We start from the raw sequence: 12,498 nt of genomic DNA, 5'->3' as shown, positions 1-12,498 counted from the left end.
TAGACAAAGGATAAGGAAGTGAGAAAGAGACAGAAATATCAATGTGTGGTTGCCTCTCACATATGCCTCACTGGGACCTGCTCCACAACCCAGGCATATGCCCTGACTGGGAATCAAATAAGAGACCTTGTGGTTCACAGGCCCAGTGCTCAATCCACTGAGCCACACCAGCCAGGGCCCTCTCCAGCACTTCATAATGAACAATTTGATGATGTAATAATTTTTCTAGATAGATAATAAATCACATTAACTGCTAAGACAGCCACAGGTATATATCTAGGTCACGTAGGACAGAACAGGCAGGAAGAGATGCAGCCTGAGGACAGAGATGGCACCAGCTTGTTCATCTTTCTGAGACCTGGAGCCCATTCTCTGAGGAGGCAGGCTCTGGATCTCAGAAAGACGAGCACTTTCGTTCCTTAAACTGTAAGCTTCTAGCAGGTTCAGACTTGAAATGATCTTCCCTATGAACTAATGATGGCCCTGTTGCTTCCCCATCAACCTCCCCTACACAGAGGCAAGCCATGATTAGATTTACCTCCTAGGCAGGCAATAAGACTTTAGGTAGCTCCATACAATCTGGGTGTTTTGTTCTTAACTATGACCTGGAAACTAGCACAGTACTTGGCACCCTCCAGCACTCAGTAAGTATCTATGGATCTAAATAGCATGGTTTGAGGTCTATTGATCATAGCTGAAAATCATTTATGGGAAAGAATTTTTATTTTAAATCAGAGGTAAAAATCTTAAAAATGCCAATATTTAATGAATTCGCATATCCCTGCTTGGGCTGCTCCTTAGTTAGTGTAGACCCAATATGCCAAGGTTGTAGGTTCTATTCCCAGTCAGGGAACATACAAGAATCAACCAATGAATGCATAGATCAGTGAAACAGCAAATTGTTATTTCTTTTTAAAAAGAGATTGCTATTTTATAAAATGTACCATCCATCTATTCAGTACATGTTCACTTTCCTGCCAATGGTGCACCAAGGGAAGAGAGCATGAGGAACAAATGGGACCACATAAGACAATACTATTTAGGTCACCATTTCCCCCAAAGCTGACCACACTTGACTGCACATGGACAGTCTTACTATGGGCATCCCTGCCAGAAAATATAGGCAATAAGCTGTATACTGGACCAAAGGGAGATTAACACTACTTTCCAGAATTTATAAATTTTTAAATAGTTTTAATGTGAGAAAAGATAATTTATCTGTAATACACTTAGAAAAATCCAGGCCCTGGCTGGTGTGGCTCAGTGGATTGAGTGCTGGCTTATGAACTGAGAGGTCACTGGTTTGATTCCCAGTCAGAGCACATGCCTGGGTTGTGGGCCAGGTCCCCAGTTGGGGGCATGCAAGAGGTAACTCATCAATGCATCTCTCACATATTGCTCTTTCTCTCTCTGTCTCCCTCCCTTCCCCTTCCTCTAAAAGTAAATAAAATCTTTAAAAAAATAAATAAGAAAAATCCAAATGCAAAGGAAAAATAACTTCCCCTATTTCCTTGACATCTGATCTCCACACAAAAGAAAAATAACTACCCCTTCCGTGTCTGACGTCTGATCCCCAGCTGAAGGCAACCACTCTTGATTCAATTACCTATACATATGCCAACATGTACATGTATTTTCACACCTTTTTAAAACCACAAATGGTGTAATAGTATACTCTTTGTTTTCACATAGCTTGTTATTATAAAGGAATATAATTCTCTGAAAATTAATTAAAAGTTGTTTGCTACAGTTTGAAATTATTTTTAATAGTCAATCACTAACAGAAAACAAAAAGACAATTTTATTACATGTGGGAAACTAAATCACATTTAAACACAAATATAAAAAACAGTAGACTCATTTCTCATCTTTAAGCTCTTTCTTTTCACTGATTTCTTCCATATCAAAAGTGAACGGTTTGTCATAACCCATAAGATGGTCATAGTCCTTGGGATTTAGAAAGAGACTTGGATTAACTAACAGTGACTTTGTTTTAGCATAAAATGTGGTAAATACATGTGCACTATTAGGAATCTTCACGTCACTCTGATGAAACACTGTACTTGTTTCTGAAAGCACAACATTATAAGTAATGGCTTTGTAAGTGTCTGTTGTGGCCTCATGGTACAATCGAATGACATAGCCTTTTGTAACAAAGTGAAGCAGTACTGGAGTGATCACTGTAAAGCTTCCTATGATGCCATAAAATAAGATTTGCAACGGCAGACTTCCAAATACAATATTATTTTGTGCAAAAATGTATGGTAGAAATGCAAGGCTGATCATGCTTGTAGAATAAGAGAAACATTTCACACCTAAATGGGGAAAAAAAGGGGGAGAGAATTAATACTTTTCAGAATTAATCTATTCAATTAATTTTCCATCTTTCTTCTTATTATACCATCAATAAAACTGTAACAAAATCAAAACACATATAAATGTTATAATATCCCACGCTATTTTAAGCACTTTAGATATTTTATTCATGAAATCTACAGAAAACACTATGTAACATAGGTACAAAATTATTATCATGAGGTAATTTAAGAGATGTGAAAAATGAGGCACTTGCTCAATGTCATAGAGTTACTGAGTGGCAGTGCTGGGATTCAAATCCAGGCCGTGTGACTCGAGTCCAGGCTGTTGGACATTCCAATGCATTATATCTCCAAATGGGAAATTGCTTTAGGGTTAATTGGCCTCTACCTCAGTTCCACAATAAGAAATTTAATATTACTCTAATGTCCTTATGAACACTACAAAAATCAATTCAGTCAGAAAATTATCAAGGAAAACTGTATTAATAAGCACTTCCACATCTCTAATAGAAAATCTTCAAATTTGGGCTAACTTTATCAAGCCAAGTGCCCAGGATTAAAACAAAAAAATACCAAAAAAATAAAAAATAAAAATAAAAAACACCAGAGGTAAGAAATATATGGAAAAAGTATTCAATTTATATTAGGAAGATTCAAAAGCAATGACTTCTGAACTGTTTACTTAAAAATTGTTAAAGTGATAAATTTTGTTATGCATTTTACTACAATAAGTAAATGACTTTAAATGTAAATTTCTTAGTTTGCATATATACTTTCAACATGATCCCAATAAAAATATCATCTGTTTAGAAAATAGACAAGTTAAGATCTTAGACAATTTGATTATAAAGTTAATTTGGAAAAACAAAAGCAGCATAAATAAGGAAGGGGTATTAGATACTAAAACATAAAGCTATAATTAAAACAGCATGGTACAGGAGCATAACAAAGCAGACAGATCAATAGAACAAAATGAATAATCTAGAAATAAACCTCATTGTATATGGATATTTAGTATAGGGTAAACATTAATCTAAATAAGTAGGCAAAAGTGGTGTCGGAACAACTGGATAGCCACACAGAAAAAATAAAATTCAATCCATCCCTCATACCATATAACAGGAAAATTCCAAATAACTCAGAGATTGAAATGTAAAAAATAAAATCTGAGGTGTGAGACATCCTTAAAGTCCTTTATAATCTGAGAATGACTCAAAATACTGAAGCAATGAGGGGAAAAGACTGATAAATCTGATCTAAAATGTACATAGATATGAATACCATAAACAAAGTAACGAGACAATGAAAAAAATATTTGCAATTTATATCAGAGTTAATATTCCCAATATATAAAAGGTTTCTAGCATATCAGAAGGGAAAAACCAAAAACACTATATACAAACATGCAAGAAATATAAGCAGACCGTTCATTGAAACAAAAATGCACATGATCCTTAAACAGATCAAATGATGCTAAGCCTCAATCATATAAAACATGTAATAAAAACCACAATGAGATACCATTTTCCCCCAAACTGGCAAAACCCAGAAGTTTAACAACATACTCTACTGGTGAGGCCATAACAAAGCAGACACTCTCACACACTGCTGTTGATTGAGGGCTTATCTTGCATCAGTAATTTAAAATCAAGTCCTTCCTCCCACAGTAGTTGCCATGATGCTGGGACACATGGGATACAATGTGGACCAAGTTGCCTGCTAATATCAAAAGCCTCCTCGGCATTTCCAACTACCTCTTTTTTCCAAATTATTTTTGTCATATTGCAGTGGATTGAACAGCATCCTCCCGAAATTTATGTCCACCCTGAACCTCAGAATGTGAACTTATTTGGAAATATGGTCTGTGCAGATAATTAAATACTAAGATGAGCTAATACTGGATTAGGGTGAGCCCTAAATCCAACGAGAGTACCCCTATAAGGGTTGAGTAGAACAAACAGACACAGAGAAGGTCGTGTGAAGTAGAACACAGAGATGAGTGATACAGCCACAAACCAAGGGAACACAAAAGGGAGCTACCAGAAGCTGGAAGAGGCAAGGAAGAATTCTTCCCCAGAACCCTCAGACAAAGCGTGGTCCTGCCAACACCTGGACTTCAGACTTTTGGCCTTGGAAACTGTGAGAATAAATTTCTGTTGTTTTACGCCACCAAGTTTGTGGAAACTTATTGGAAGAGCTCTAGGAAACTAATACACACATACACTTTATTTTGCCTGGATTGAAGTAATTGCTATTTATTCTTTCCCATCTTCCAACCTTTGCTCATACTACTTGTATGCCTGGGATGTCCTTCTTTCACACTTTTTCATGTTTAAAAGTCTCATAAATTCATCTTAAAATGAGACTAAGAATACTATGACATCGGTAATTATTTGTTGTTGAATTAACAAAAACTATCAACTAAAAGGCTCTTCAAATGTCTTTAAACTAGGACCCATTTGGTAGTTTCAAGAATCCCCAGGAATGGTACCTCTAGATATATCCTAATGTCTCTCACTTAGTTTTACATTTGCCTCTCAGTTTCTACATGAAGATATTCATCCCTGCCCTGGCTGGTGTAGCTCAGTGGACTGAGCACAGGCCTGCGAACCAAACGCTGTGTTTCAATACCCAGTCAGGGCACATGCCTGGGTTGCAGGCCAGTTCCCAGCAGGAGATCCATGAGAGGCAACCATACATTGATATTTCTCTCCCTCTCTCCTTCCTGTCCCCTCTAAAGATACATAAATAAAATCTTTTAAAAAATTTTAAAAGACACTAATCCCTGATAAGTACATGGAGTGACTTTCTATTATTATAATACTAAAAGAAGTCAAATATTAAATTCCTCTACAAGTTACAATTTTAGAACTTTGAATACCCTATACAGCTGTGCTTCCACAACTATTACATCCTACCCAGAGCAACATTAATTCCTATTAATATTCTTTTCTCTAGAATGGAGTCAAGTGGGAACATTAGATAAATTGATAGGCCTTCTCTGCATTTGAAGGAACACTGTCTGTGTTCGGAAGGAAGGGTACGATGAGGATCACTGTTAATGCAGCTCGGTGGCATCAATCTAGGTATCCCAGGCCAGAGATGTGACACAGGCTTCTGAAGAAAGTTCTAACCATTCAAAATTGATTATTAATTTAATTTCACAATGTCACTCAATAGTGTTGATAATCAGCCTTTGCTCCCAAAAAGTTTTTTTAATATTTTATTTATTTATCTTTAGAGGGGAAGGGAAGGAGAGAGGGAGAGAAATATCAATGTATGGTTGCCTCTTGTGTGTCCCCTGCTGGGAACTGGCCTGAAACCCAAGCATGTGCCCTGACTGGGAATCGAACTGCAATCCTCTGGGTTGCAGGCCTGCACTCAATCCACTGATCCTAAAAAGTTTTAAATACCTAAAACTGTACTTTAAATACACTCTATTTTAATGTCACACACTTGAGAACTTAGATTTCCAGAGTAAATTTTAGATAATTGGTTGATACCAGCATGATCAAAAACAAATACACGAGGGTGCTGAAATCTTATGGTGAACTTGGTTATAAAATAATCCTCCTGATAGTTCAGGCTATATATTTTTTGAAGATTATAATGAGATACTTAAATTCTCTCAATCTTCTTTACTAAATTGTTCCATACTAAAACCTAAATTATGATCTAAGGAAAGAGCTTTAAACTTGTAGCAATTTGGCACTGTCTTTCCCTTCTCCATAACTTTCTACTACCTGGAAAAGCCACTAAAAACATATTTGTTGAAAGATGACCTGAAAAAATGTAAAAAAAAGTATAGCATGCTCATTTTAACTACCAAATTTTTTAAGTATATAAATGTCTTTTCCCCAAAAATAACTAATTTTCAGAGGTATTCTTCAATTTTTTCACTGTATATTCAAACATTATACAAATATACACTTTTTGTTGTATTTTGTTGTTACACATCCCAAGAGTTGACCAAATGAAGAAAGCTTTAACACCCAGGCATAAGGTCACAAAGTCATAATAGACTTCAAAAATTTCTTTTAAAACTAAAAATGCAAAGGTCTCAACCTTTAAATCTTTTATCAAAAGGCCACAAGAAAAAAATTATGATCTAATTTTTCCTTATGTTTTGCCATTAAGAAGTGCTAAAGTAACACAAGCTAAGAGCATTTTCATTTTTTAACAATTAAAAGAAAAAAAGAAAACAGCCTCATTTCTGATTACCTACCAAATACTGTTCGGGCCAGATTCCCAGTATAAATCAGCCTTTCATCTTCTGATTTTTCAACTTGTGTATGTAAGCCTTGAACACATCTTTCCCAACGAAGTGGTATCTATTCAAAGAGACCATTATAAGTACACAATAAATTGCATTTAGACCTACTTTTACATTAAAAAACATTAAGATAATGAAAAGAGAACTTGTCACATGAGGTGATTTAAGGAATTTTCCCCAGTAATCTGCAGAGCTAAAGAAATCAAACTGGCTAATAGAATGTCTTTCCTTAATATCAGTCATAATTAGACACATACTGAGTTGGAGTTTGAACACCTAGGTTTGCGTCCCTGCTCCAAGCTTTTTAAATAGTGTGACCTTGAGCACAAAAAAAATGTTTACTGGAATATTAAACTGTTTCTTCTATTAAACTGTTAATGAGAACACCACTCTCATTTGATTATCAAAGATTTACATGCACTTGCTCTTCGAAAACTAATCTTAACACGATGTAAGCAAAACACTAAAAAATCAAATCGTGTAAAGTCCAGACTGTTTTTAATACTTCTAAAATATACTATAGCTAGTACAGTACAAAAAAAGATAAGAGCAACTTCTTTCCCTGAAGGCCTTATATCCATCCTCTTCCATCCCTTGTTCCTTTTAAGAAAAATATTTCAGTTGAAATCCAACATCAAATTTCACGGGACCAAGAGTCCCCGAACGTCTGAAAATAAACCTTACAGCACATACACCTCATAAAATATGCCTAACTATTTTTTTGCTGAAATATTAAATTCGAATTCCTAAGTTTGGGATCTCCTCCAAGTTTCAATCCTGGTATTTAACAAGACAGGATTAGAATACAATTTATTGAGATTAAAATGAAAAAAATTAACGTCTCCATCCCCTTTGTCCAGGGAGCAAAAGAATTCCTAAATATAGAACCCAATAAAAAATATAACTCAAGGTTATCCGAGTTCTTAATTCGTGCTCAGGTGGTGCATATACTTCTGCTGCAAATTAACCCTTCCCAGCTTCTGCTAAAGAGCAGGAGAAAATACCGGTAAGCCTCCACAAATCCGCCGTATTTATTGCAACACCCTGTAAACTGCCTGGTACCACCCAGAGAATAACCACTTTCTAAGAGATGATCCTAGACTCGCCGGCGCCGCGCCCAGGGGACCACGGGCTGTTCCCCAGGCAAGGCCAGTTACTCCCGCCAATCCCGCAGAGGGCTCATTTCACACTAGAGCCCACCGCAGGCGTGGGGAGAAGCTGCTGAAGAGCCGGGCCTCCTCAAGTAGGACTCCACTTGAGGACCACCCACCCTTGCTCGGGCCCGCAGCCCTCCAAAAGCCGACCTGCAAAAGCACGGGACGCTGGAAATGCGGCACGGCTGCCCGCAGCCCAGCGCTCCTGCCGCCGACCGGCCCGAAGGAGGTGTTGCAGAAGGCTGTCCGGGAGACAGACGCCCTGAGGCCTGGGAGCGAAGTGGCCACCCACAACACCGCCCTCTTTCTGCCCAGGAGCGGTCCAGCCGCCAGCGGGCCGCCGAACGCCAGAAGCAACATTCCGCACTTGAGAAGTGGCTACCCACGGCTCTGCGAGGGCCGCCCGAAACCCTTAAAGGGTTTTAAAACCCTTAAAGCCAGCCGGACTAAATCGAACACGCCTTGCACCCTAAGGGCCACCGGGCTGGATTGGTCGCCACGCGTGCACGGAATATGCGGCCCGCCGGCAACCTTCACCCCCGTCGCTTGCGTTCCCTGTCGGCGTAGTTCTCGCAATTCGCTAAAAGCCCAGCCCTCGCGTGGGGCTTGCGGGTCCCGTAGTCTGGCGCTCTGCTGCCAGTGTGGAAGGAATCAGGGGATAGCCATACGCGAAGGACAAACCCTGAAAGCCAGGGTTAAATCTTTCTTGTGGGCATCATTTTCTAGCCCCAAACCACTATTTTCTTTGCGGAAAATGATTCTAGCCTGTTGGCACCGAGGAATAATACTTTATACGATTTAAAAAGAAATTAATGACAATTTAATGCAACCTGTGGGTTGACAGGAAATAAATGGAACTTGTCCACAGAACGTTGATACTTGTTAAATTTATCTTGGAGAATTACTCTCATCCATATATACTCGTTCACCTCTTGTTAAAGTGGGATTAAGCGTCTATTGTCAGGAATAAGAAGCAGAACATATAAAGATACTGGATATAATCTGCAATCCACAGTGCTCACACAGTGGAGGAAACGCCAATTAATCTAAAATATAACACCGTAATATAATTAAAATATAGCAATTTACAAAATGCTACAGAAACCCGTAACATGATTAATTTGGCCTCAAAATGTCTAAAGACCTCGTATTCATCTTAGTCTTGAAGAATGAACACCCAAATGGTAAAATCATTTTTGTTTACTCTTTGAGAACTGTTTTTGACCAAACAGGTTACTTGCATCAGAGAAGAACACTAAAATTATATCACCCTAGCAACTCCAAATCCTGTCTGCTTTTTTCTGGGTACCCAGAAGGATCAAATTACACTACTTCTCATATTGAACTTTTTGTGTTCATGTAGTGTTTTTGTTTAATATTGTTAAGAAATAAACTGAAGCATACTAATAATTTTGAGTTTATTTGAGCAAAAAATTATTCAAATCAGGCAGCACCAAACTGGAAATAGTTAAGAGGGCTCAACTGATGGGAGCTAAAGCACAAGGTTTTTTATAAAGAAGATATACAGGCAAAGCAAAGAAACTTTTATTGGCTATAACTTAAGTGGTTGCACTATTCGTGAAAACCTAGTTGGCTGTTTATCCTTGAGGTACTTGTAGGAATTGATTCTGGCTTAGGTTTTGGTTTGCTTACTAGGTTACCAAGCATCTGAGTCATCTCAGTCTAATGGCCTTTTCATTTGATTATATCAATAATATGCTGAGAAAACCTGCATTTTTATCTTCTGTTAAGCTTTGTTCCCTCCTACAAATATAGTAAGCAAATAAAAATAACATTTGGTCTACTCAGGTTTTTAAATAGCTAAAATGAAATCACATCTGAAAACTGTGCTATAAAATTATAGGAAATTGTTATGCATTGTTAAGTAGATTTCCCAAATCTAGTACTTTAGAGACATTTGTTGAATGTAAACTACTTAAATGGGGTTTTAGAATGATACCAAGGTTGTTTAAAAATTAAGCTTTGATTCCTTGTTGATATCACCTCAGAGATTCCCTTTAAAAATGGAGGATGAGCACTGGCTGCTGTGGCTCAGTGGACTGAGTGCCAGCCTGTGGACTAAAGGGTCACAGGTTCGATTCCCAGTGAGGGCACATGCTTGGGTTGCAGGCCAGGTCCTCAGTAGGGGACGAGTGAGAGGCAACCACACACTGATGTTTCTCTCCCTCTTTCTCCCCCCTCACCTCTCTCTAAAAATAAATAAATAAAATATTTTTAAAAATGGAGGATGATAGAAAAATTGAAAATGGGTGCTACTTGTAGACTGTATGGCCCTTATTGCTGTACGTAATCTTTATTTCCTCCCCATCCACCAACCCCTTTCCATCCTTTAAGGTGGACCATAAAGGGCAAAGTGGCATGATGGGGGGGAAAAAAAAGAAAGATTTTGGTAAGAAGTTATTGCTAAGAACCATAAAAACTTCCATATATAGTATTGGTTTAAAGCATATACTGGGAGAGTCTTTCTAGAAAAAAATTTGTCAACAAATTGTCAAGATTTTTTAAATGCTCATATTCTAAAGAAATAATCAGAAACATGGTTGAAGATGTCTTCAGAGATACTAAACTCAGCATTATTTAAAATAATTTAGAAATGGAAATAAGGTAAACAGCCAACATCAGGGAAACACTTAAGTGAATCATGGTACATTTAAGCAATGCAATTCTAAACATTTAAAATTATCCTTGTGGAAACCTATGCACCCCAATGTTCATAGCAACACAATTTATAATAGCCGAGTGTTGGGAGCGACCTAGGTGCCCATAGGTAAATGAATGGATCAAAAACTATGGTAAATTTTCACAATGGAATACTATGCAGCAGAAAGAAAGGAACTCCTACCCTTTGCAACAGCATGGATGAAACTGGAAAGCATTTGTTGAGTGAAATAAGCCAGGCAGTGAAAGACAAATACCATATGAATCTCACCTTTAACAGGAACATAATCAATAAAACAAATAAGCAAAATATAACCAAAGACACTGAAATAGAGAATAGGCTGACAGTGACCAGATGGGAGAGGGGAGGGAATTTAATGGTAAAAGGGGAAGGATTTACAGGAACAAGTATAAAGAACACATAGACAAAAACTAAGGTGGGTGGAAATGGGAGGGAGGTGGGGAGCACTGGGGGGGTGGGCTGGGATGGGAGTAAAAGACAGAAAACTGTACTTGAACAACAATTACATTTTTAAAAATTTAAAAGTGATAAAACAAGACAATATAAAACATAAAAATATGCTTGTGGAGATTTTGGTTACAGAAGTTTGGGTTTTTGCGATTTGTCAAGTTGGAAAATAAATTGTATGCAGAACCATATATACAGTGTGTTAGATGCTATTGAGGCAACTCTGAATAAGTGACATCCACAATGTCCTGTCCTCAGCAGTCCTGCTCAGCTCCTGTAGACTTGTGCCTATGGCTCCTTTTATGGAATCAATCCATTTCATATTTGATTTTCCTCTTTTCCTGCTGCCTTCTACTTTTCCCAGTATTATTATCTTTTTCCAAGAACCATATCTTCTCATGATGTGCCCAAAGTAGGACAACTTCAGTTTTGTCCACTGCCTCCAGCAATGTTTCAGGCCTATTTTTTTTCTAAGACACAGTTGTTCCTCTTTTTGGCAACTCTGGATATCCATAGAGGTCTCCTCCAACACTGTATTTCAAATGAAACAATTCTTTCCCTATCAGCCATCTTCACTGTCCAACTTCGAATCTATACATAGGAGACTATGAGGGTGTGGATGGTCTTAGCCTTGGTCTCTAATCACACATTTTTGCTCATGGCAATCTTGCAACATGCTTTCATTGCTGCCCTTTTAAGTCTTAGCCTTGTCTTGATTTCTTGATTGCAGTCTCCATTTGAATTGATGAGGTAAATCTTTAACAATTTCAGTGTTTTTGTGGTCTGTGTCAAAGTTGTGCATTTTTTCTGTAGTCTTTTTTTTTTTTTGTCTTCTTGATGTTCAAATGCAGTCCAGATTTGGCACTTTCTTTTTTCACTATCATCAAAAGTCATTTCAAACAGTTGCCACTTTCTGCCAGTAAGATGGTGTCATCTGCACATCTTAAGTTACTAGTATTTCTTTTACCAATTTTCACTCCTCCTTCCTCTGGATCTAGCTCACTTTTTCATATGGTATGTTCTGCATAAAGATTAAACTAATAGGGAGACAGAATGCACCCGTGTCTGACACCTTTGCCTATAGGAAACCATTCTCTCTCTCCATATTCTATTCTGTCAACAACACGGGCTACACATCAGAACAATCAAGTGCATGATCTGTGTAAAAGGTCATGAAAAAAAACTCATCTGCAATTTCTGCATTTTTATAATAAACATGTATATTGATTACATAAATAATATTTGTACATAAAATAAAACTTTGCACCAAAAAAAAAGTCTTACCCTAGATTCTAACCTTCAGTCTGGCATTAGCTAGCTTCAGTATCCTCACCTTGATAATTTTATCATTCTCTAGATTACTATCATCCTTTATAGGGTGATAATGTAGCGAGCAAAAAAGGGCAAGATAGGAGAGAAAAAGACACTTCAAAAATAAAGAAGAAAAAGTCTGAAAATGGGCCCACAGCCTCCTCTTATACCATTGCATCTCCTCCCCTCCAACCAAAAAAGTTGAATAATTTTTTCAAAGACTGTGATAAGTTAACCCAGGAAAGTCTTTTGGTAAAAAGCAATACAGCTTATCTGCCAAATCAACTAAAAATG

The 12,498-nt window shown here is 37.6% G+C and overlaps 1 protein-coding gene across 1 annotated transcript; it reads right to left on the bottom strand.

Moving 5' to 3' along the window:
- Nucleotides 1–1,778: 1,778 nt before the first annotated feature.
- On the bottom strand, nt 1,779–8,267 carry TMEM70 (transmembrane protein 70). The gene is made up of 3 exons (XM_053660922.1): nt 7,896–8,267; nt 6,544–6,649; nt 1,779–2,315 (listed from the first exon to the last, which is right to left on the bottom strand). Exons 1-3 carry the CDS (start codon nt 8,103–8,105, stop codon nt 1,858–1,860), a joined length of 774 nt encoding a protein of 257 aa, XP_053516897.1. The 5' UTR covers nt 8,106–8,267; the 3' UTR covers nt 1,779–1,857.
- Nucleotides 8,268–12,498: the final 4,231 nt, after the last annotated feature.

Source organism: Artibeus jamaicensis, unplaced genomic scaffold, assembly GCF_021234435.1.
Source record: "Artibeus jamaicensis isolate MK-2021 breed Jamaican fruit bat unplaced genomic scaffold, CSHL_Jam_final scaffold_916, whole genome shotgun sequence".
NCBI classification, from domain to species: Eukaryota; Metazoa; Chordata; class Mammalia; order Chiroptera; family Phyllostomidae; genus Artibeus; species Artibeus jamaicensis.
Note: the sequence above shows the minus strand (reverse complement) of the source record. Positions and strands in the feature narration are given on the sequence as shown.

Excerpts from the sequence above, each read along its gene's own strand:
- TMEM70 (XM_053660922.1), bottom strand. The coding sequence starts at position 8,105 with ATGTTGCTTCTGGCGTTCGGCGGCCCGCTGGCGGCTGGACCGCTCCTG. Across the intron at positions 6,650-7,895 it reads AGCGTCCCGTGCTTTTGCAG|ATACCACTTCGTTGGGAAAG; the intron begins GTCGGCTTTTGG and ends CTCTTTGAATAG. Across the intron at positions 2,316-6,543 it reads TCTGGCCCGAACAGTATTTG|GTGTGAAATGTTTCTCTTAT; the intron begins GTAGGTAATCAG and ends TTCCCCATTTAG.